Genomic DNA, 25,384 nt, shown 5'->3' with positions numbered 1-25,384 from the left:
GAAGGTAAGTAAACCATACTGTTGAGGTCCACCTCCCTAGTTTAAGATGTCATACAATGTTTTTGTTGCTTCCATTTCAAGGAGTTGTATGGCTAATATTTCTGAAGATCTGCATATAGGTTAGTGTTATCCAAACATTATGTCATCAGATAGGGCTGAGTATTGGTTTCTTGCCCCATTTTTTGATATGCACCACTATTTAAATGTTTTTAAAGTACAATCCTAACAAAAGAGGATTTTTTTTTCTGTTTTGAGAAAGATGGGACCTTCCATAGCTCAAATTGTGGCCTACTATACAGACGTTTATATCTTTTTTTTCTCTCTTGTCCCTCTATTCCAATTTTTTCTAGTTATTAAGAATGTGTATTTTTGGGTAGGGCCATCTTTCTCAATGACTTCTCTTGAATCTGAGAACCAGCTATCATAATGCATGGTCATCAACCTGTTTTGTTGTTTAGGTTGGTCAGAGTAACATTTTGGTGACTGACTCCCAGAATTGTCCAGGGAGAGAAAAGTAACCACACTTGGGAGTTGTGTGTATTTGGGTGTTTTGGGGTGTGTTTTTTTTTTTTTTTTTTTTTTTTTGTTCTCTTTTGTTTAAGAACATCCTTAAAGAAAAGGTAGAGGTAAATAAGAGATTGTGCCATTCTGCAGTATCAGATCAAATAAAGAGGGAGGAAATTCTAAGTAAGAGTAAACTTTTTGGAGTAGGAAGGCCAAACAGAGGTGACTGGGGACATTGAGTGAATGTCTGGCTCCCGAGGACCAGAGATTTCCTGCCTTAGTGTTAGCTTTATTTGAAAGTGATCATCTCAGTCACTGCTGCTGTTTTAGTGATTCCGTTGTAATCTAGATGACCAGGATGAAAGGCTTTTTTTCCAGAGTTCGTGACTTTCTATATCCTGTGACACTGTTGACATTGATTTCCCAGTTCTTTAACCCTTTATCAAATTACAGGCAGAAAATAATTGGTTAAATAGAATAAATAAGCATCTACTCAAGTGCTGAATTGTTTTAAGTGCACAATTAACTGTTTGCTGTAGGGACACAACTGTGCTTTAGGCAGCTGTGCCCCCCTATTGAAAGATAGGATGTGAGGCTACTGCAAAAATGGGGAAAGGAGGAGAAGGAAAAAAAAAAAAAAAGAAAAGAAAAATCTTGATATACTTCTCCTTCACCTGCTTCTGTGTTCCTCATGTAATTTGTTATTTTAGAGCTGATCTCAGATTGAAAAATACAGCTGATAATCAGACAGTGGCTAGATTATTATTTAAAGTTTCATTTATTATTTGTGTTGGAAATTACTTTGGCATTACTTTATTCAGAATAACTTCAATGCTAAATGCTTTCTGAAATAAGAGAAAATGGGGGGGAGGAGCACAAATGAAGTAGCTATGGCATAACTTGTACAGCAGGTTAGGGACAGCATATGGATAATGTAATCTCTCCATCTTGATAGATCATTTGAATCAAACCAATTTTAAAAAAAAAAGTAGATACTTTGACATCTGAATGAATATGGTTTTGATATTTCTGTAACCCTGAATGTCATACTATTTTTTAATAATTAGCAGAAATGGACTTTTGTCTCTTAAGCATGTGTTTCAAGTGCTGACTACAGAGAAGCACCAATATCATCAGTCAGAGAAGGGAGCTTGTGCTATTATGCACTTGTTTAAAGGCCAAATTTTTATGCTTCAACTAATTAGGTAGCTGACCTTTTTGTTATGATTTTTATTTATAAATGCTGTGAAATGCAAAACAGTTTTCCACCAGCATGATAAGACTGATAAATTTTGGGAGGTCCCATTTTAAAATGACTGAACATATCAGCATAATGCTAAATTCATCTTCAACAGTAGACAACTAACTGGTGTCCAACACTGGACTAATCCACCTCACTGTCCACTCATCTATCCCACACTTCCGGAGCTTGCCCAGGAGGATGTTGTGAGGGACGGTGTCAAAAGCCTTGGTGAAGTCGAGATAGACGACATCCACCGCTCTCCCCTCATCTATCCAGCCGGTCATTCCATCATAGAAGGCTATCAGGTTAGTCAAGCAAGATTTCCCCTTGGTGAATCCATGCTGACTACTCTTGAGCACCTTCTTGTCCTCCATGTGCCTGGAGACAACAGCCAGTATGAGCCATTTCATCACTTTTCCAGGGACAGAGGTGAGGCTGACTGGCCTGTAGTTGCCTGGGTCCTCCTTCCTGCCTTTTTTGAAGACCGGCACGACATTGGCCTTCTTCCAGTCTTCCGGCACCTCCCCTGTTCTCCAGGATCTTTCAAAGATGATGGAGAGCGGCTTAGCTATGGCATCTGCCAGCTCCCGCAGCACTCTGGGGTGCATCCCATCAGGGCCCATGGATTTGTGGGTATCCAGTTTCCTTAGGTGCTCTCTGACCCAATCTTCCTCTACCCAGGGTGAGTCTTCCTCTCCTCAGGCTTCTTCTCTTGTCCCTAGGGCCTGGGGCTCTAAAGGGCTGCCCTTGGTAAACACCGAAGCAAAGAAGGCATTGAGCAACTCTGCTTTTTCTGTGTTATTTGTAACCAGGGTGCCCATCCCGTGCGCCAGCAGACCCACGTTTTCCCTCATTTTCCTTTTGCTGTTAATATATTTGAAGAAGTTTTTCTTGTTATTTTTAACATCTCTTGCCAGATTGCGTTCCAGACGTGCCTTAGCTTTCCTTGTCGCATCTCTGCATTCCCTGACTACGTTCCTGTATTTCTCCCAGCGGACCTGTCCTTTTTTCCACATTCTGTATACCGCTACCTTCTGCTTGAGCATTGCCACAAGCTCCCTGCTCATCCATGCAGGTCTCCTGCCCCCTCTGCCTGACTTCTTACACACAAGCGATGCACTGTTCCTGGACGTGGAGGAAGTGCCGCTTGAAAACTAACCAGCTCTCTTGGGCCCCCCTTCCTTCTAGAGCACTAGCCCATGGGACTCTACCGAGGAGGTCTCTGAAGAGGTTAAAGTTGGCCCTTCTGAAGTCCATTGTTGCAAGGCTACTTACAGCCCTGCCACCTTCTCGTTGGATCCTGAACTCTACCAACTCATGGTCACTGCAGCCAAGGCTGCCCCCTACCTTCACATCTCTTACAAGTCCCTCCCTATTTGATAGCATAAGGTCCAGTAGCTCACCCCTCCTCATTGGCTCCTTCAAAACCTGCGTCAAAAAGTTATCATCGACACTCTGCAGGAACCTCCAGGACTGTTTGTGCCTGGCTGTGTTGTACTTCCAGTTGAAGTCAGGGTAGCTGAAGTCCCCCATGAGAACCAGGGCCTGTGACCGTGAGGCAACATCCAGCTGACTACGGAAGACCTCATCAACTTCCTCGTCCTGGTCACATGGCCTGTAGCAGACACCTGCCACAGTGTCTCCCACATTAGCCTGCCCTTTAACCCTTACACTTACATTAAATGTAAGCAAATTTTCTAAAGTAAACTAAAATGACCACTTTTTATAGAGCATACAGCATGAAAGAAAAGTCAGAATTAGGTAAAGTCTTATCTGCAAGTAGAATTCCTTCCTATCACATAGCCATCCTTCCTGCCTTTCACTGAAGGAAATGCTTTTATGTTTTATCACAGGTTCTAGTTTTGTGTTCGATGATAGTGCTAATGGTGTAGATGCTGTAGGATATGAGGTTACATGTTGTTGAATAACATTTGGATTTTTTAATGCACTACTCTAAATCTTTATAGATTTAAGGCAGGAAAAAATATCAAATGCTACTAAACAAACAGCTTTATGTATGTTATGTAACCTGCTCATTCAGGAACATTCAGTTTACTAACAATGTCAGCTTGCAAAAAGAGACCAGGCAATATGGTGCAAATTTACTATATCACTGGGAAGAATATGGACAGTTTTTCCTGTATTCAGAGTTATGGTAGTCATTGATCTGTAATAAATACTAAGAATTTAGTCCCTTTAAGACAGGATTATAAAGAAGAAATCTGGAGCGTTCAGAACAGTTAAAGCGCTAGATGGCTTGTAGCAATAATTATTTGTTTTAAGAAATTCTACCAGAAATACGTTGTTCTTAGCGAATGTCAAAATTGGGAAGATATGGCAACCTTTTGGCCTAATAAAAATATTTTGTGAATTGGTTAATTTCTATTTTACTCCTCTTTCATATCCTTACAGTTAATAGGTTTTGTTTTGTTTTGCTTTTGTTTTTAAAGTCTTAATCCTTTTTAGCTCCAGAAACAAAGTGCTGGGGCAGCTGTTGGTGAGATATTACTGCTTCCTGTGGAGGGAAAGATAGTAGAGACCAAGCATGCAGGTGAACAGAAGAAGAGGAAGGAGCACTAATCATATTCAAATGAAAAAAAAGTGTGAAACACTAATCTTTACCATAGTAAAGGTTGCCTCATCTCATGAGTGATGCATACAGAGCATACAGTCAGTTATGGCAGGTCAGTACTTGAAAGGCTAATCAAGTTCAGATAATGATTGCTTTTGATCAGGAACTCCAGTGTTCGATGCTTACAGAGGAGATATCCTATTGCCGTGGTTTGGATTTTGTTAATGCATGTTCAGAGAGTATGGAAATGTAAGTAATCCCATTGAAAAAAATGTTATGAGCTACTTTGGGCAGGTCATTCCCTCTGAGTTTAAGCTATGCATTTGCTCTCTTTTGTGCTATACTGTTGAAATCTGATGAGGAAAGCATATGAAGCTTTGTACTGTTGTGCACCTCTTTTTTATTCAAGTAACGAGCTTGCTAGTGACCTTGAGTGGAATTTTTTAAGCTTATTTTAATAGGCAAGTTTAGTTCATCCCTCATGTGATACTTACTTATGATCAAAGGAGCCTAAATTAACACCTTATTAAGTTTAAAGATATACATAACTCTTATACTGCTGTTGCCCAATAATTGGTGAATCTAATGCGTGGTGAATGTGAAAAGATTTCTGTGAAAAAGAATTAAGTCTTGGCTTAGCAGAAAGCAGGATTCTAGCTTTGCAGAATATGCCTCAGAATTCATTGGTTGTAAATGTTGTCAGGAAGTAGAGCCTTTAAATTTATTCCCCAGGCAGTCTGAAATTTCTCAAAACTGGAGATAATTGTGCATAATAGACAACTCCAGGGCAAGTGATATGCCTTTTTAGCAGATGTTCATCTTTTACTGCCATGACTTGAGTGATCAGCTGTAAAAAAAAAAAAAAAAAAAAAAAAAAAAAAAAAAAAAGGAAGAAGGGACACATTTTCATGTAATTGCCTTTGTTTTTCTTACGGATATATCCTGCTTTGCTCAGTAAAGGAACAACTCTTGCGAACGGAGTGTGCGTGGTTGTAGGTTGATTTAGTTAAGAACTCCAGATACTTAGCCAATATTAGCAAGGTCCAGTTTCAACCAAGTAGTTAGCATATTGTCGTTGATTAGAATTGTTTTTAACTAAGAATGGGATAATCATTTTGAGAACATCATTAATTTTATTTAAGATCAGATACCGTCTAAGTAGATGGTCCGTAGCGCAGACTTAACTATGGTAAGGAGTTATACAGCCTAACGTTTTATACAACCTAGTCTATGATTATGATGCTTCTTTGCTGGAAAATGTAGGATAGTGTAGAGTTGACAGAATAGAATAAGACTGAAATTTCCCGTGCTGTTTCTCAAAGAAATGGTCGTGGCTGTTTATCTGCCTTCATGTTGAAGAATTCTTATGCTTCCAAATGGACGGTGTGTCTCTCTTTACTCGTAGTGGACCTTCCTCTTCACTGCTTTCCTCAGAGCTAGAAATGCCAGCACCTAACTCTGTGCCACTTAAAGGCCGTTCGTATGCTCCACTTCGACACGAGACCTTTTCCTCCTGGCATCTTTCCCTATGGGCAAACTGAAGGCTCGCGTTGAAGAAGGCAGAAGCCATGCACTCGGCTGCTGTCTTGTCACAAGCACACAGGAGTTTCTCGCACAAGCTCCATCCAATACCTTAAAAAAGATGTTTTAAAAATAATATCAGAAAGCAGATACAGTCAATTTTTAGAGTAACACACAGTCAATGTGTTATTTGTTATGGATAGATGGGCTTTTACTCCCATTTTCAAATGTGCCTTGAATTTTTGACTCCCAATTCACATCTAGTCATCTAAATACAAGCCTGATGTGGAGGTGCTGGGCAGCTCGAGATCCAGCTGGCCTTTGCATATGGGAATTTTGGGACATCCAGAACTGACTTGTCTCCCCAGTCATGAAATATCTGAATATATAATACTTAGTTACTTTCCCATCAGAACATGTTAAATTACCTCTAAACTTACATTTTGGCTTGTGATCCAGACAGACAACTTCAGATCTTGAAATTCTTTCTGTGTGACATCCAAGTTTCTTAACTTGTTCCACACAACAGTGATGAGAGAAACAGCACCTGAAACAAACAACAGATGGAACTGGAAATTACTAAAACTGCATCAGAGAGTAACTGCAATTATTTACATTTCAATGGACATTAAAACTGAGATACAGAAGTTTTCAGGTCATGAGAAAAAACTTCTCCATTAAGAAAAAGGAAAGAAAAAATAGTGTTGTTCCTGCTATCACAGCCTTCTTCCTAATTCTTTTGGTATTCTTTCTTTAAAGGTGGTATGGCTTTTTCTGCTTGTTTATTTGGATATGTAATTACAACTGCAGGTGTGTGTCTAATGCACTATTGAATACTTGAAATAACTTCTAAATATTGTTTTCTGAGAATTTCTCAATGACAGCCAGAGCCTTGATTAGTCTTGATCTAGTCTACTTTATCATGCATAGGCTGTATACCCCACCTAAAGCCACACTGTTAGCAGTGCCAAATCTCTGCATTGCGGTTCAGGTAGTATTTCAGTCAAGCTGTTTATTCCCTTGTGAAAGGCAGCACAGATGTGTTCAACTCTGCAGTTCATAAATCACACTCCAAACCATGCCTTTGCCACGTGTCATTGCAACCCTCATCTTCATCTCATTTGATAGACTCTTCCTGTGCTTTATTGACCTTCTGTGATTGTTCCTTATTTCAATCTAGTTGATACGTCATCTCCAAAACACTGATGTTTACCCACAACACAACACAAATATTATCCACATTTCCATATTTCTGGAATAGCCACATTTCAGTGTCTCACCTTATATATTTAATGTGGTGGTGGTTGTTATTTTGTTTAAGCATGGCCTGACTACTGATCTTTCCCTCTACAAGGCCCAACAGAAAGGTATCCTGATCTTGGCCTATCTCTAGATCCTCCCATAACACCCGTAGCTAATGGCAGACTGTAGAAGAGCTCCTACCTGTCCAGCCCATCAGTGGGATAACCTCTTCCTTCTTGGCCACAGTAGCAACCATAAGATTCAAATTCCTGTGGGCATCGCTCAGTTAGGCAGAACAGCATTTCTCCTAGTTGAGGCAGCTCCCTCTTTGCTCTCCCATTTCCTCGCTCTTGCAGAAAGGTTAATCGTTCACATACTAGAAAGAGAAAAGTGTTGTTTCACACATGTTTTCAACAGTAGGGAACGTCGTGAGTTAGATAGAAGGATTTCCTGAGCCATAAAAACTTTTTAAGATAAGATTTTAGTATTTCTAAATCAGGTTTTTAGTCCGTGACCTATATCTCTTAGAATTTATTGAACAGGTCAGTAGGAGAAGTGAGAGAAAAATATAACTTAATGAAGAGAGATCCCTTAAATTTGCATTACAAAAGAGTCATTCGGATTTATATAATCCTTCCTAATATAATAAGATATTTCTTCTAGAATATCCGTATCTATCTGAGATGAAAATGAGAATTCAGTATATTCTAACTTAACCGATTGAGAAAATAGGCCTCATGTTCTTGAGTGATAACTAATGACTGCATTATACTGGAATTAACATTTGTTTGTTTGTTTGTTTGAACACTTAGCAGTAGTGATGCTCTTGGATTAAGCTATGCATGATTCCTTCATGTTCTGCTTACACATTTGTCCTAATAAGCCTTAGATACCATGACAAAAAAATCAAAAGTGATGTTTTTCGAAAAAGAAAATTAATAGTTAGGATTCTGAAATGACGCTTCAGAGATAATTGTTTCCTGATTTTCACAAACTAAAAAAGTAGTCATGAATTATCATGTTGATGCTTCTTAACTACTCATCTACTGAAGCTATGATGCCCTTATCTCAAATAATAGTGGCCTGTCGTGAGGGCTTCTGTGCTGCTAAGGTCTTGGTCTCTCTGAACACGCGTGCTTCTGTGGCTTCCACAAAACTGAAATTCCTCTTATCATGGAATTATCCTTAAATATTGGGATGAGAGTGTGTTTTATATCAAGAAAGAAGTTGACAGAAGGGAATCTGCTTTGGCCTTTGCAAGGGAGAGGATGTGGATAGGACTGAATGTTTGGATTGTGGGAAAGAAAGAATTCCACCTTGTATCCTCCTTGCTCCCATGCATGATCCATGGACAATTTACCTCTGCTGATAGAGAATTCTGCCTGTGTGCCTCTGTGGCTCTTTGCTTCCTCATGTTAATTCCCTAGCAAGGAGCGCCAAGGTGATGCAATGCTATGCATTATCTAGAAAGTGTTTTTTTTTCCAATTGCCCTTTGACAGAAGACTGGATTCTTCCTATCTATCTATCATCTGCTGTGTTTCTGTGGTCCTTATTTCCAGCTCTGGGATCACTTTCTGGGGAAGCCTAACAAGACAGATGAGACAGAGTTTAGATTTACAGCAGTGACAGCAGGTCTGAAGCTTCCTAGGGATCTCTGACCTCTCGGCAAGAGCTGAAAAAGCATCTGAAATTGTGAGGAGGAGGGTGATGCTGCCAAGCCTTCTGCCCCAGTCGGAAGGTCAGAGGGAGACACAGACTAGTTCCTTTTTGTGCTTCTGCTGCTTGTAAAATGAAGTATCTCAAAGATGTCAGTACATTATTGTTTAAAAACAAAATCAAGGAGAAACTTTCACTGAACCATTTCTGTCTTGCATTGCACTTTAACCTAATTATAAATAGTTCTTAAAACGCCAGAGTAGTAGTAATTTCTAGATAACTGATGACCTCTCTGGAAGAAACTCAAATGTTAAAATCCTTTGCAGATGTCTGTCTCCTATGGTTCTTATAACTACCAATATATTTTCATGTCTGTAACTGGTTTAGATTATCTATAATATCTACCTAGTGCTCTTTCATAAATATGCAGCTAAATTTTTAAAAATATTTTTCAGTTAAATATAATAAACTTTACCTTTTCCTGCAGATTCGTCAGGTCCTCTGTTGGACAGTATTGGTTGGAGAGCTGCTCCAGAGTAAGCTGTGCTCTGGCCATCTCTTGTGGGCCTTGTCTCTGTAGGTTACATTATGCATGAATTAGATGGGTAAGGATTACAAAGGTATTCTACATGTCTGTGAGAAATGCTGAATATTCAGATAGTCATGAGCAGACACACAAGGTGTACTGTAAGATAGAATTAAAATAGATATGATTAAAATAGCTATGATTCAGTTTTTACTTGCCTTTTTCTTTTGTCCTCACAGGTGTTCCTACAGGAATATTCTCAGTGGGGGCAAGTTTGTCTTTTGTTGAATTGGTATCTTCTGGGGATGAAATTAGAGAGGTGGTTCTCTTTTGCACTGGGACTGCAGCTTCTGTAAATCCATCTTTTTCTAAATAAACAAAAAGAGAAAAGCAAAAGAAGATATGAAGCAATAAACAGTAAGATTTCTCTTTTAGATAACAGGTCAAAGTAATAGCGTAGAAAGACAGAATTTGTGTGAACAGAAGGCCACAGATAAACATGTTCAAGATAAAGAGTGTAAAAACAATTTCTTCACATGTCTTTCTTAGCAGATTAAAAAAATAGTTAATTTGGACCAGGGCAACTGCTATTTTTTGTTGTCTTCAATCTTAAGTGTTGCATAGTGGAGAAAAGAGTTGTGTGAATTGCTGAAAGTAACTTCTTATTTTCAACTGCTGACTAGTCAGCCTCACTGAGAGAAAAAAGTGCAAGTATGATCTCATTTTCTGAGTAAATTGCTTTTCTGGGATTCTGACATCAAGAACATATCAAGGGAAATATTAGTTAATGGTGAATGGAAACATAATTTAAAGAAAGTCCTTTTGAATCAAAATGAAACGCGTGTTTATTTTTAGATGATCTCAAAATTTGTCTCTGATCAGGATTTTTTTTCTGAGTTTGGGGATTATTGAATCTTTTCTTTCTTTTTTTTTTCTTTAACATTTTTGTAAGCTAACTTTTAAACGAAAATACTGTTTTCAGATAAGTTAGTTGGTATTATTTTTTATAAGCGCCCATTTGAAGAATATGGTCTTTCAAAAAAAAATTTCATTTTAGAAATGACTAAGTTTCCATGTTTTTATTCTTTACTTTTTAATGTTGTCTACTTATTAATTAGATTCAAATCAATTTCATTATATTTATCCCTCTGAAGTTCTATTGTTAATTTGTGTTTAAAATAACCTGATTTAGGGTAAAATAATACATTAAAAGAATGAAATAATTTAAAACGCAAGGGACCCTGTGAAAGAATATAGAAAGAGATCAAGATAACATACTACTGTTAACAGACCAGTGAGTTGCACGTTTTTTGCCAGTTTGATAGTGATGACTTAAAAAGAAAGTAGCTACTGGTATATGTAAATATTATAACTGGAGTTTAGGATATTCTGCTATCTTGGCATATTCTGCCTAAGAACATTTATTACACATTATTTTCCTGTAGCCAGGCAGACCTCCAATGTGAGTCATAGATTTTCTGATATATTCAAGTTATCAGAGATCATAGCTTACTACAGCAGTACCATATTCTGTATTAGAGTAGAGGGCATGCCTGCTATCCAAACAGCATAATCTGAGTTAAAAAAGGTTACTTTCTACTCTCCATATTCAGTGTTAGACATTTTCTACTGCGTTTCAATCTGATACTTTAATAAGAAAAGGATCAACTGAAAAGTTCCAAAGCAGCATAATGTTGGCATCCACTTACTTTTAGCTGTGGCTGATGGTGTGACTGTGCTCGTAGTGGTAATAGCTGCAAAACATGACATAGATTTTAGAGTTGCATGAAATTGTATGTAATGTAGGAGAAGGTAAAATCAAAATGAATGTATTGCAGAGGACCATTACATATGCAAAATCTTATGTGAATTTTTCACATAACAACTTGCATAACGACTGCAAATGAGCAGCTGGGGATGAAAGACAATAAGTACTTCTTAGTCTGTTTTTGTTTTATGCGTAGCTGCTGTCTGATTCGAAATTAACTGTGAAGTCAACTTTGTTCTGAGTAGGGGGTAGACCTGATGGCTTCTAGCAGTCCCTTCTAACTGAGATTATCCTGAGATAGTGCCAGGAGTTTTAACTGTGATGCTTTCAGGTGATATGTTGCTAAGTCAGTCAAAGGAAAAGAAAAGTTAAGGGTTACTGGCCTTTTAATAAGGAGCCTGGGTGGGCTGTACTGCTGTGGTCTCTCACAATAACTGGAAAGAAAGAAAACAGAATCATGATGGTACTGAGACATGTATTTCTGTAATGTATTTCTGGAGAGATTTCTATTCTAAAGCTTAACTAACCATCTATGTTAGCCTTATTTTATATAGAAAGCAATTCAAAGGGAGAAACAATGGTTTGCTCAAGGGTGGGCTACATCCATAGAAGAACTAGATGTATTATGTAGAAATCCCGATCAGGAGATATTTATCTGTGTTATCACAGACCATAACAAAACAAATCCATTTCCCTCCTCAGTCAGAAATCCTTGTTTTTCTTTTTTGTTTGTTTGTTTGTTTTTCCATCAAAAGTGTCATCACAGACTCCTACCTCCTTCTTTGGAAGTTCCCAGGACCATCTCACTGGGCTCAGAAGAAATCACTGTTGAAAACAGAAAATATAAATTCAGAAAACAACTTGCCAGTATAGATTCTTATGAGAAGTCAAATTGCCCAGAAGCGCTTTTGCAGCGAAAGAGAAAAACACAAATATCTGAGGCAGTGTATTTCTACAGATATACAAATACACGTGCACACACTGCCTCAGGAGGTCTCAGTTTTATATTCTCAAAATCCCTAGTAGCAGCTAGAAAAACACGAACCCGAGCTGGAATTGTTGTCAGATGAAAAAGGCAAACAGCAACAAATATCCGATAAAAAACTTATTTGAAAAATGCAGGAAAGGTAGGTCAGCCCTTAGCAAAAAACGGTTTTCAGGTAGGTGTCATTGCGCCTGTCCAAAGTAGCTTTCAAGTCATAGGACCTAATTAAAGTCTAAAACATTATTCCTTAAAATAAATAAATAAATAAATATGTTGCAGCAAGTTGCAAGTTGCAGCGGTAGGAGAGTACAGCAAACACCATGGCCTTTTTCATTTTCAAGGGAAAAGGGCAGTACTGTGATAGCGTTAGCACAGCTCCACCACAGTGCAGGTCTGAGAAAAGAGGGAGCTAATAGTTCTGCCTTTTGTCCCACAGGCTTACCCAAGGAACACAGTACAGCTCAAAACCTGTTTTTCCTTTGAATGTAAAACATTCCTTCGCTCACCACTCCCATAAAATTACTTCTGAGTTTCTCTAAGGCGAGCAGTGGTTTTGGTCACACCAGTTCAGTATTTGCGGTTCCTGTAGGTATGGTCCCTGGTGCTCAGGCCATGGCCTGTCCAAGACTGGATTCCTGCTGTAGTGAAATAGTTTCCTTCCTAACCCACAATGAATCAAGCAACTGTAGTTGATGCTAAATTACATGATGCATATGCACATAGGAAACCTGCACCTTGTGGTCCAGGCTTGAACTGGATCACCAAAACACTCTATCTACTTTTCTATCAGTCCTTTTAGAAGGGCCTAAAGAAAACAATCAGCTTATTTCCTCTATTTTGTGATTTCAGCTGCTGGGAGCTGACAACAGTGCTTCTTCACTATGAAGCTGCAAACCTTCCACGGATGCAGTTGCTTGCTGTAATTCATCAGTCCCACGGTGAAGGATTTCTGCAAAAATAAAAGCATTCTTATTCCAGAAATCATGGCTTACAATGTTCATTAAATAGGAGGTTTCTCTAACATTCTTAGAATTATCAGAAGGGAACTTATTTCTTAATGTTTTTACTATTTTGTTTAGTATAAAATTCCTATTTTTATATGATATAAATATAGTAAATGTTACAACAATTGCCAGTAATAAGATTAACAATATTGTAATATTGCATCAGTTGCATTTATTGATTGCAAATACTGAACACAGTGATGTACAGTATAGTAAACTTAGTTTTTTTACAAAAATCTTTCAGTCTAAACAAGATAAATTGATCAACAATAATTATTCTTTAAATAATTATTTTTAAAATTTGAGCTGGTACTTAAATATATAGTCTATAGTAAAGATAAAAGGATAGGATTAGTACCACTTAGATGTTTAAACCTAGGCACTGGCCTGAGAGCATTGCTGAGGAAGGACCTTAAATGGGAATGCAAACAGAAAAGGACCCATTTGAGAAAGATTATACTAAATTTTTTTTTATGTTTCCTCTTTAATTATTTTGGAATGAGATTCTAGGTCCTTTTCTCAATTTCTTCTCTGAAAAAAAAAGAATGTTTTGTCTGAAAATTTCAAAAGCATGCATGTAAAGCTTGAGTCATAAGAATTCAGCTCTGGCTTACTAGGCTTTTTTCTATTCCTTTCATATTTTAATATCTTGCTAAAAATGTCTTGCTTCTTTGAAAGGAATTCATAGCTTCCAAAATGCTCATGATACTTTTTCAGAGTATAAATCAATCTTGATTTAATACATTCCAGTCAAATAATTAGAGATAAGGACATACCCTCCATGTGAAGTGTTGTCACCTCTTTCATGATAGTTGTTTCTGAAAAGGAGAAAGCTCTCTCATAAACTAAGATATAAGAATGTAACCATTTAATCTGAATATTACAGCAAACAAAGTGTTACTGGATTTATTCCCAGTTATTCCCATTGAAGCAAACGTTAAAACAAATTTTGGCATTCTATCATTCTATGATCATTTTCCTATGAATTGTCAGATAAAATTTTATATTTTCAAAGTCTGAAATGGACAGAACAGCTACTCAGAAATATAATAGCAACAAAATAAAAATATATCCTTCGAAGGATTTTATTCAAGTAAGAAATATAATCAGGAGGCTAAATTAGTAGAGGTATTCAATGAGCTAAAATTGAACCTGTCTTTACCAGCAGTGTTAAAAGCAGCATAATTTCCTTGTTAATGGCTAACAATTTCCTCTCTTTTTTTTTTGTACAGAGCTACTGCTAACATATTTTATATTAGAGACATCTGATTCCAGTGAGAGAATACTGGCTTATAAAAAACAATTTTCTGGAATTAATGAAAAATTTCCTGTGGCATTTGCTTTTCTCTTGATTGTTTGTGAGGAGATGCACAGTTCAGAGCTGTGTACATGAATATCTGGCCTTGACACTGAGATCTGGCAGTATTACCTCAGAAGAATTAGCATTGCTTTTTCATGCCTATATCAACTTGGAAGTTTGAAAACCTTCCCTCTGCCATGCTGATTGCTCCTTATGCAATAATTTTTTAATCCAATCCTGTTCCCACAGGGTGTATTCACACTAAATTTGTAATTTCAGCTACAGAGAACAGATCAATGTATGAAAATGGAGATAAATATCCCCTTGCACCTCCAAGAAGGGCCTAACTACATCATCTCTGTAAGCTGAAGATAGCAATAGGATCTCCCTAGAATCTTCTCCTCTTACACTGTGTTCTTCAGTCCCTTAACCTTCTTGGTAACTCCCTCTGGGCTTGCTCCAGTAAGTCAATTAATATACATTCTCCTTCTCTTTCAGCTCTTTTGAGTACCAGTAGTTGGAAAGGACACATGAAATGGAGACTAGGACAACTGCCAGATTCAGGACAGGAAGCCATCGTGCTGGTGCTTCATTCTCTTGGAATCTAATTTGATGCCAGAGGAAAAACTGACAGGAGAGAGCAATTGGTCAGATCCTGATTGTTACCTGTAACCAGAGATGGGCAAAAGGAGACATCCAGGCCATTCAGGGAAGAGTTAATATGTGCATTCAGAAAACATTCAATAGCATCTTTGTCGCAGTTGCAGAGGAGCTGTTCACAGGAATCTCCAGATTCTGGAAATAAAACACAAATCCAAACAAGGTGCCATTGAAATATCTTTTGCTCTCTGTTTTTCCTCCCTGTAAGGTTTCTGTCTATATTCATTAGTGCAGATAGGGAGGTTAAACACATTCAAGTTTTATAATCCCACATAGTTTATTTTTAAAACACTATTCAGTGTAAGCTGACACAGCCTAGCAATGGACTGCTAGAAGAGTAGCCTGTACTTGTTTTGTTCTCCAGAGTAACTAGCACTGCAGGGCAGTATGGCGCTGCCTCTAATTTTTCTGAGTGAAACCTAAGCCTGTTGATACTGAGTCTGACATTTCAGGGACCTCAAAAATATTTGCCCTAATCTCAAGAAGCCACAGTACACAAGTCAAGACTTTCACATAAGATGTTCCTTCATTAAATCTACAAAACACTTTCCCAGGAAATACTGTTTTCCTATACCAAAACCTTGTACCTTTCAGAGCTTCAAAACACATTTTCTTTTCAGGGCTACCTTTATACTCATGTTCACATTTTCAACATTTTAAAGTGTGAAAAATTTTAAGTATGGAAAGCATTAGAAAAATACTGTTCATGTTTAATTGCATTTGGATCTTTATTAAGATGACTAGCCTAAAAAGGAAAATAATTTTTGTTTTAAATAAGAAATCAAAATTTTCTCAGATGATTTTGACTTATGTGCCTACTGCTGGGGGAATTTTGTCACTACTTCTCTTTCCTGGTATTATTCAACCATTTTCTAGCATATGCTACTTTTTTTTTTTTCTGAGAGTTAGTAGTTTATGAAAAAATTAATTAAAATAGATAAGACAGTTAAGAGCTGCAGTCTACATATGCCAAGAGCTGTGCCAGTGTTGCACAGACTACCTCTTGTTCTAATCTCCTGGCCCCTCTGCCCTCACTCACTAGGGATTGCTGCTTGTTCTTTATTTTATGAATGCCTTCTGGCTGCTGTTGCTGCATTAGTGATGTTAAGCATGGAGGGTCCTACAAGGCCATATCACAGCTATTCAGGGTTTTGTCATCTTAGAAACCATGCCAGCATGAATTAAAATTACCTACTTGCCTTTTGGGCTGAGAATAGAAAATTATGGGTGGCAATTTTAATGAGATTAAAAAAAAAAAAAAAGGCAGTTGGGAGTAAAGTTATTTAGGAAAAAATGTTCATCCTGAAATTAGGGGCCTTAACATTCCACTGTTGTATCTCGGGTATGCACACAAACCCTCTGAAAAAGGAATTGAATATCTCAAAGTACATAAAAGTCACTCTCTATAGTTTCAAATGAACTGTTTTCAGATGATTATCTGTCATCATCTGCATTCCGGATCTACGGAGAAGATCCGAGCAAACCTCAATAATCCTGCAAATTGAACACTGCTAATTGAACACACTTGGGAACACCTCAGCCAAAGCCTGCCTGTAAGAGAGGGATGCTGGCAAGTTTCTAGTTACTGAACTTCTATTTTCGTGTTCAATTGGGCTTTGATTCCTCCATGTAGTCCAGTTCCAGATGCATCCAGAACTCAGCCTAACATTTACTTGCTCAAGAATGCAGATATGGCAGTGGTTTCAGATTAATTATGTCTTTTGTTAGATATATCAAAATGAATTTCACAGTCCTCAAAAGGCTCCAGTATTAGGCGGTTGCTGTCAATTCTTACCACAGATCAGCTTTTCAGTATGGCAGTTAACGTCCGTAGAAATCTTTGATGGGTCCCAGGTACACTCCATCTCCGCAGCTTCCTCGTAGCATTTGCGGTGTTGGAAACAGCAACTTAAAGAACAAAATGACACAAAGTTCAGACACATTAGTTTCTGTTGAGCGGAAGGTCGTATCGCTGTGTTCTGGCTGCCATTCCCATACAAGATTGCAAAAATGCCAAAGGAGAAGGGGTCCACATTGTGGGTGCCTTGCTATCCTCTGCTTCTTGTACCATTTAAATGCACCATTGAGCCCTGGGAAGGCTCTGAAATCCATTTCTCATCCCAGAATTAAAGCAGCTTTGTCCTACCACCAACCTGCAAGGGCTGTTACAGATCTTGTGTTTCCCTTACACTTGTGCTCCCATTAAAACCCCACATGCCCTCAAGGCCGTAGTTGCTGTGAACAGCAATGAAAAGTCAGATAAAAGAACAAACTCTGCATCAGTCCCCTCTTCAGCTACTTTTTTCCCCCACAAGCAAGCCAACTACTTCTATATTATGGCAACATCTGTGTGCACTGACATCAACTATAAATGAAATGCTAGTAGAACAGTCATAAATACCCAATATAAAACTCAATATAAAATTGTGGCATAAATCAAGCAAGAGCTTGCTGTTTGTTTTGGACTGAAATGCCCTCATTCAGTGAATGGGATTCAGAGGCTGGGCCAGGTCTAAAATTAGCAGTGGTCTTGTCCATGTCAAATACAAAGGAATAGCACCCCACCCCCAATAGCACCCACTATGAGGAATGATTAATTTGTAATAAACAATGTAAGGTGTTGACTAATTTAGCTCATGTGGTGATATTGATAAGTACTCAGTGAATATGTTATTAAATAGTTTACAGGACACAGGCAGTTAGCAACTTTACAGTAATAGGTTCAATTGAAGATGGTTTATTTTGTGTTTTTGTTTGATTGATTTGTTTTTCCTTTTTTGCTTTATACACAGAAAGCAAAAAAGGAAGCTGAGGAGGAAAGTGAATATTCTCATTAACATTCTGAATCTGGTTTCTTGGAACGCCAGCATTTCTGCTGTCTGTTAGACATCTTTTCCCCTGCTGTAATGTGATCTGGTGAAACTGTAGTAAGGTACCAAATGGATTTGAATAAAAATATCATCCATCAGAAAGGCCTTGATGGTTCTTCAGTGACCCAAACCCTTCTGAGGCTTGTTTTAGAGATCAGACATTGGAGATTAGCTTGTAAACTCCACCTGGAGCAGACTTGCAACCAAACAGCTCTGCTGAAATGTCACAGCTGCCACTCCACTCTGTGACTGGTATTTAGTGAGACTTAGGCATCTGGAAGCTTCTCTTACTGAATACTTATTCTAAAGTTACCTATAAGCTATATATCTTTAGATCATTGAAATTGCATCACACAGGGCTACATTTAATCAGACAATTCACATGCCCTTTTGCAGGAGATTCCAAGGTGCAAATTGTCCTCTGGACATATTTCTCATTCCCCATGGACTCTGAAGCTCCTGATTTAGATGTGTCAGTTAGCTACTCTTTTACATGGAATAAAGTCGTTTTTATCTTCAATAATCTCTAATGCCTTAAATGCCTACAGTGAGGTGCTCAACTTTTTTTTTTTTCCCCTGAAGTTTTGGCATTGCCATATCTGCAGAAGTTTAAAAAAAAAAAAAAAAAAAAAAAAAGTGAATAAAACCGTACCTGTGTGAACTGTCTCTCAAAGATATGTATTAGCTCCTTTTCTGTTTGGAAAATATTTAACCAAGGGCATATTGTTGTCAGTGACAAAACAATAACAAACAGTCTACACTCATTGCAAACTACAGTGGGTTTGCCTTGCTGCTAAGGAAACCTAACCGAGAGACTGCCAATCTCTGAATAGACAAAATGACTTTGTAGATATTTTCTCAGGACAAAACTGCTGATGGATTGCTCTGCTGCTGCTGTATTTATGCTGCTGTGCGTTAAATTGAAGCTGAATGAAGAGAAAGGCCAGGTGCTCAGCTCTTCAGGTACCAACTCATTGAACTGACTCAAGTTCCATTTCAGCATGTCATCATGTTTATTCAGAAAAAAAAAAGCCAGAAGAAGCCCCATGGCTTCCTTCCAGTAGCAGAGCTAAATCTGCATTTTCCCAGCCATCTCACAGTAGAAACCAGATGGATTCATTTTCACCCACTGGAGCCGTAAGGCCTTTCTAAGCCCTTGTTGCCCTCACTCAGGGATTCATTACTGAGCATTGCTGGAAAATGCTCAGTCTCAGTTTAGACAAGGATGGCTCTTGGTCCTCTTGATTTTTTTTTTTTTTTTCCCCCACCACCACACGGCATAAGTGAGCAGCCATTTGGTTTACTTTAGGCTTTACTAAAATTCTCCTAGGTGCCTATGTTTCCAGTAGAATCCATGAAGCGCTCACCTGTCTGCTGGTGAAACAATATTACACAGCTGCCAATATCAACAATCTAGCAAACCTGAAAACCTACTGAGATTAATATCCTTCTGCTTCTTTTATTAAGAAGGCTTCCGAGTTGTGGCATTGGAGTATGGTGTAAACATGAGACAAAGCACAGATAAATGATGAGGTTTTCTTCTTGAAGATATGTTCAGAGTTTTGAGACCTCTAGGTAATAGATGTCATAGAAATGGATGCAGTGCTTATTTTTTCTATTGCTTAATGCTTATTCTTTATAATCAGTTTAAATCAACTGTGCCACCAGGATTGCACTGGTGGATTTATATGCAGTTTTGTGAGCCACTACTTTTATTTCTAGGAAGGTAGTATTTCTCCATGTCTAACTATGAGAAAATAAAAGAGAAACCTTAAGCTATGCAAGGGAAAAGAGAAGAAAACAGATGGTCCTGTACTGTAGGTTATGACTGATGCTTGAGTTGTGGGGTCAAAAATATCTAGCATAAAATGAAATGTAAATGTCTGATTTGTGACATGGATATGGGAACCTTGACTTTATGTGATTCTACGACATGCTTTTCCAAGTCCATAACATGCTTTGCATGTCATACTTTTTTGAAAGAATGACATTCCATGGCAATGCTGGACTAACTGGAGCTGGAGTTATTTTGTAGGTCACATCAGACACTTCAGATTGTGAGTGAGTGATGACTAGATTAAACAGACCTGGGTGGTGTGCAAATTATCCTCTAAATAAAACTTCCTCTTTCTTAACTGTCCTTATATTGTTAGGGTGTGTTATGCTTCTGATCATCAGAGATGAAGGCATCGACAGCCAGCCAGGCCAAGAGAAGAATTCTTATGGAATGAGACTTACCTGTCTGCTTCATCCATGGGAAGCCCTTCCATCTCAAACCGGCAAGAACAACCATAGTCTTCAAAATCTCTGGGGCAAAGCCCAGTAATACACTTCATTTTGTTCACAAAATTGAGCAGGGCAGGGAAGTTGGTGAAGATGGACTGCAGCCAAGTGAAATGTGAACCCAGACAGTCTGAAAGGAGAAGTCATAAAGCCATGATCAAGAGAGGCGAGAGTGATGGGGGTGACATGGAGGCAGCTTCAATGCCTCCCTGCTAGTGTGAGAGCAGGGCCTTGAACAAGACTAAACAGGAGTGCTGAGCAGTAGCTCAGACTCACAGTAGTATTTAATATTAGAATAGTCTCTGGGGTAATATACAGCCTCAAAAGTCCCCTTTCCTTTTCAACATATATAGGTAGGCTCCCTAACATTTCTGTTCAGTGCACGAAAACAGCTGGAACACATACTTACCAAAAAACAGTGCAACACTTCCCACATTTTGAAAGGCTCCGTTGAAGAATGTGGCATTATCTAAATAAATAAATAAATAGAAGAACAAAATGCTTCTATGACAAGAGACTAGAACTGTCCCCCCCAGCTGCTCCCATCTTTCTTCCATTATAGAAGAATAAGAGGCATATAGTAGCTGCAAACTTTGCTGCAATGCAGCACTCAGTTTCTGGAGTATGAATGATTCCCCACTGCAATGCAAAAAGCTTATTCTAGGTAAAAGGAGGAATTTGGTTTGGAGACTTTCACTCATGATTCAGGGGACCCGGTTCTCCTGTGCTGGTATCCCTCAGTCATGTTGTGGCTGACTGAAACCACTGAAGTCAAGTGCAAGAGATGAATCAGGGATCAGAAGTTCCTTCTTTAATATTAACTTGTTTACCAATATCGAGCATAGGTTACTGTCCAAAACTGACAGTGACTGTTTCATGGTTTAGTAGCACACTGCCATCCTTTCATGGCCTACAATACCATAGAAAGCAAAGCTTAAATCATTCTTACTTAAGAGTCTTTCAGGTGTGTTAAGAAGTTCTGGTAGAAAAGCTGATGGCTCCAACTCATGGCCACCTACCTCTGCAAAAGATACGAATAAAGAAAGGTTTTAAATTTGGAAAAAAAAAAAAAAAGAAAATCATATGCTTCACTGCTACACATGAACTGCATATATTTTGAATACCTTCCTGCACTGGCAAGCTGATTTGACAAAGAAAAGAAACAGTTGCTTTGCTCCTCCTCCCCCAGGAAAGCCCAGAAAAGTACTGATAAATGACATTGGTTTTGAAGTTGAAGCCAGTCACCTGTTAAACAGTGGTATTACTGGGGAGGATGTGCTAATGCCCACATTTTTCTGTTCCACTGAACACTTGTGCTTACTGAGATTACTTATTACTGTATAAAATTGCTTTATTTGACCAGTTTCTTATATTGTCCCAAATACTCCTATTCTGTAAATCACTGTTTTTCAATTATGTGAAGTCAAAATGCTAGCACAAAAACTCTGCAACTGCTTGCTCTAACAGCAACATCCAACCTCATTTTGATAGTGAGATACCTTTAGTATTAAATCTATATTGTATTTCTTATTGTGAATTTTGCTTTGGTGTTTCACCAAGGTACATAAGGATTTACTGTCTAGGTATATGCATTTAAAATTTTTTCAAGCTTGCTGTTCACTTAAATAGTGAATGGTGTCCAAAAATCTACACAGATGAAATTATCGTGTTGTATGATACGCAATCTTAGAAAAGACATTTTGATCAAGAGCTGAAGTTCTCTGATTGGTTTCTTTGAGTTCTTATTGTCTATGCTCTCTTTCTACCTCTATTTCTTTCTCAAGATTTTTTTTCTTTTTTAAGATACTGCAATAGTTTTACTGTACTTCTATTTTTCCTATTTGCCATGTCCTGAATGAGAGTGAAAATCCAGTAGCTGGTCTCTCACTTTCAAGTTTTAACCTGTTCTTACCTTCTGCACAATTTTTGCGTATAGTGTTTTCCTTTGGATTTATTTACACTTGACATTTTATTGCAAAGAAAAAAGAAAAGAAAAAGTTGAAAACATTTAGTGGATCAAGGATCTAAAGCTCAAAGAAAAAATTAATGTTGAATTCATGGTGTAGTTTATCTCACAAAATAACTGGCTTTAGGAATACTGTCCATTTTGCCTATGAAAGAGACACATGAAAATACATTACTCAAATTCTAAGAAAGATCTGGTAGTTATTCTGCTAATCTGTTCCATATTCTTGCAATAAGTAGATGCATGAACAGAGAAGCAGTGTTTTTATTCTTGTTGCTTCTTTTAATATAAGGCTTAACTGGATGCTTAACAAAGGACCAGGGTGGGCTGGGCAGGGGAAACACCACTTTGAGTTGTAATATATGGAATTTCTAGGAATCTAGGAGTTTATTATAACTTCTGCAGAGTGAGGAGAATATTGCTGGTAAAGGTCAATACCAGCCAGCAGTTAATTTCTCAACTCTGTTGGCAAATTGAGAATGTGGATGGGGGAAGGTTCTCTGTAAGGCCTGGTCCCAAGGAGAAGCTTTTGTTTGGATAATAATCCATCAGAAATGTCCTTCATTGCAGTAGGTCCCTGTGGAACAGGCTGCTTTTCACAAAGCAGAAAAGAACTTCCTAAAAAGGAGCCTTTTCACAGAATTAGAACAACTCTGTTGAAAGTCTGACAGCCACAAGGAATTCCTATTCAATCAAAATAATTATATACCTAGCAAAGCAAATAGCATTAATGCTATATTTGCCATGCACGTATTAGATTATGCTTTAGAAAAGCAGTCTCTTATTTTCTGTTTTAAAGCCTGTCTTTCCCCTGTGAAAAGAAAAGCCTTTTCCCCAAGCCATATCCTGTCAATATTATCTAGAGAGATTTTTAAAATATCACACAGGCCAGCATAGCTCAACTCTATGTCTATTCAGCCATTGATCATTTAGTGCTCTGAGCAAAATTTGGGAAAAAAAAAGAAAATAATTGACTTGAAATGAAAGTGCACATGGAAGTAATTTCAAAAACTCTTGTCTTCACTCTTGAGACTGAAGATGAAAGAAAATACAAATGATAAAGACACATTATAAGGCTGCTGAAGAGACAAGGTTGTTCCAGCAGCCTTCATTTGCACTTACTTCTTCTCAGCAGTCTTCATTTGCAGTCACCCAATTAACATACAAATATCTGAAACTCCCTTGGAGCAAAATCTATTCTGCAGGGTCAGCTGTTTAGGAAGCCATTGGCACTTCTAATCCATTTATGGCTAAGAACAATATTTCTAATTGTCAGTGTGTCAAGATCAATGAACCAGTGTTTGTTAACAAGATTGCTTAATTTTGTTTAAATTGTGAGGGAAGGACAATGAGAAAATACTTTCTAGATAAATCATTCTCTCTCTTCTTCCCTTCTGCAGTTAAGTCTTTTGGGACTAATGTTCCTATTTTATACCCTCTCTAGCCAGTGAAATATTGCACTGCAAAAAAATAAATCCTTCAAATCTCAGTACACCCCTGCGAGATCAGCCTCTCTTGACTTTCCTTAAAAGTTGCTAAATGACTTAGCTCATGTCCTACAGAGACTTATATGATACACCAACTTGTAGGCTTCCCCATTATATATTTCTTTCATTACTATGCAGCCTGTACAAATCTCATCAAAAAGTCAGGGTACTTTCAGTTGTTTTCATAGTCATGGCCAATTAAATGTAATAATATAAGGTATGGATGGATGCAGCACTGTTTTTTGTCATTATAAACTTTGAAGAGCAGAAAACTTGATTGTCCTGAGGAAAATCAGGGGCCAGCAAACCAGACTTATTTCATTTATCCAAGCCAAATTAGATTAGCTTCCTGAAAAACTGCTGCTTGATGCACAGATATTTGCTTCAGTCTCGAAGTAAATATTAACAGAATGGATCCCACATTGATAAAAGTCAAGAATCTTCTCCAAATCCCTAACGCCAGTAGGGCAACATTTCAAATCTTTGGGCTTAAAGGGGGTCTCTAAAAGTGGGGCAAGAATCTATGGCATAGATTATTGAAGCTTTGGTGGTATATCCCTTTCAAATGCTCTAATGTCACAAAAAATTCTGAAAGCCCCTGTAGTAATCATTTTCAATATATAGTCCCCTTTACATCTGGGGACTAAATACATTACCTGACCCTTTTTTTCCCCCCCCACCCTGAATTTGAAGGAAGTAAATATTTCTGCATTTTCTTTCACTACAAATTGAAAATACTGTTATTCTTGCCAATCAGTAAACACTAATCTTGAGATCTTGATTTTGAGCTACCTAAACATAAACCTAAACAGGATTTTGTATATACCAAGTTGCCGAGCTTTCATTTCATTTCAGTAGCAATCCCCCAGAACAACCAGAAATGGGGTTTTAGACCTTTAAAGAAGCCCTCTTCACCTGCACACCATTTCTCATAATGACTTTCCTATGCAGTGCAAGGATTTCAGAAATTTCCCTCTTTGCTTATCCCTGTCACTGGGCCAGTTGGAAGCTTATTCTCCAATTGACAAAAAAACAAACAAACAAAAAAGCTAGATTTATAGGAAGAAATGCATATATTATTCAAAAAGTAAAACTTCAAGAAGGAGCTTTATATTATACATCACTTCTATTTCAGGATCTACTGAATGCTTTGGAGAATTTAGATAATACATGTTTATTTAATGCCTAGAATGTCTGCATGTGTCATTTGTGAGGATTTTATTTTTTCCACTTCAAAGGATTTATATTGTGATTGGATGCCAGCAGAAATCTCCAAATTTGTGTATATTTTAAGCCCACTTGATGTTTCTTGCTTCACTACAAGTCCTGAGAGAAATGTGTTTTATAACTGCCTGTGGGGACACTTAGTGAAGAACTTCTGGGTGTTGAACAAGCATGTCTGGAGAGGTGGAATGCTTGTTTAATGGTTTGTTTCCAAATGCACATACTTAAATAGCATTTAGGCATAAATGCCAAATAATCATAAAAATGCAGAGCCACTTACCATTGTACAACACCATTGTCATAGACATCAGCAGAATTATAATCATTTTTGGTTTAATCCAAAGGAAAGAAAAAGTCATGCAGCAAACTGGTGTGCCTGATGAGTTAAGTAAAATATTACACAAAATGTTATGTCTTAAATCTGAGAGCTGGAAGACATTAGTTCAGAAAGTCATTATTGTCCCCAGCCGTATTTCTGCTTATTTCAATGTCATTTTTACCCTTAGCGCACATATTACACCAAAGATGAACCTTATGTAAACATACACTTTTTTCAATACCCTCTATAAATA

General features: G+C 37.8%; 1 protein-coding gene across 1 annotated transcript; it reads right to left on the bottom strand.

Annotated features, from left to right (window-relative positions):
* Nucleotides 1-5,667: 5,667 nt before the first annotated feature.
* On the bottom strand, nucleotides 5,668-25,138 carry OC90 (otoconin 90). The gene is made up of 15 exons (XM_088534834.1): nucleotides 25,104-25,138; nucleotides 23,720-23,727; nucleotides 21,085-21,156; nucleotides 20,545-20,604; nucleotides 20,091-20,265; nucleotides 16,778-16,890; nucleotides 14,989-15,117; nucleotides 13,799-13,840; nucleotides 12,914-12,967; nucleotides 11,808-11,858; nucleotides 9,484-9,633; nucleotides 9,215-9,313; nucleotides 7,284-7,458; nucleotides 6,281-6,387; nucleotides 5,668-5,951 (listed from the first exon to the last, which is right to left on the bottom strand). The coding sequence occupies exons 1-15, from the start codon at nucleotides 25,136-25,138 to the stop codon at nucleotides 5,668-5,670; spliced, it is 1,554 nt and encodes a 517-aa protein (XP_088390960.1).
* Between the last annotated feature and the right edge of the window lie 246 nt (nucleotides 25,139-25,384).

The sequence above is a fragment of the Tinamus guttatus genome, unplaced genomic scaffold, assembly GCF_059628265.1.
Source record: "Tinamus guttatus ecotype Peru unplaced genomic scaffold, ASM5962826v1 Tinamus_guttatus_pri_ptg000038l, whole genome shotgun sequence".
NCBI lineage: Eukaryota > Metazoa > Chordata > Aves > Tinamiformes > Tinamidae > Tinamus > Tinamus guttatus.
Note: the sequence above shows the minus strand (reverse complement) of the source record. Positions and strands in the feature narration are given on the sequence as shown.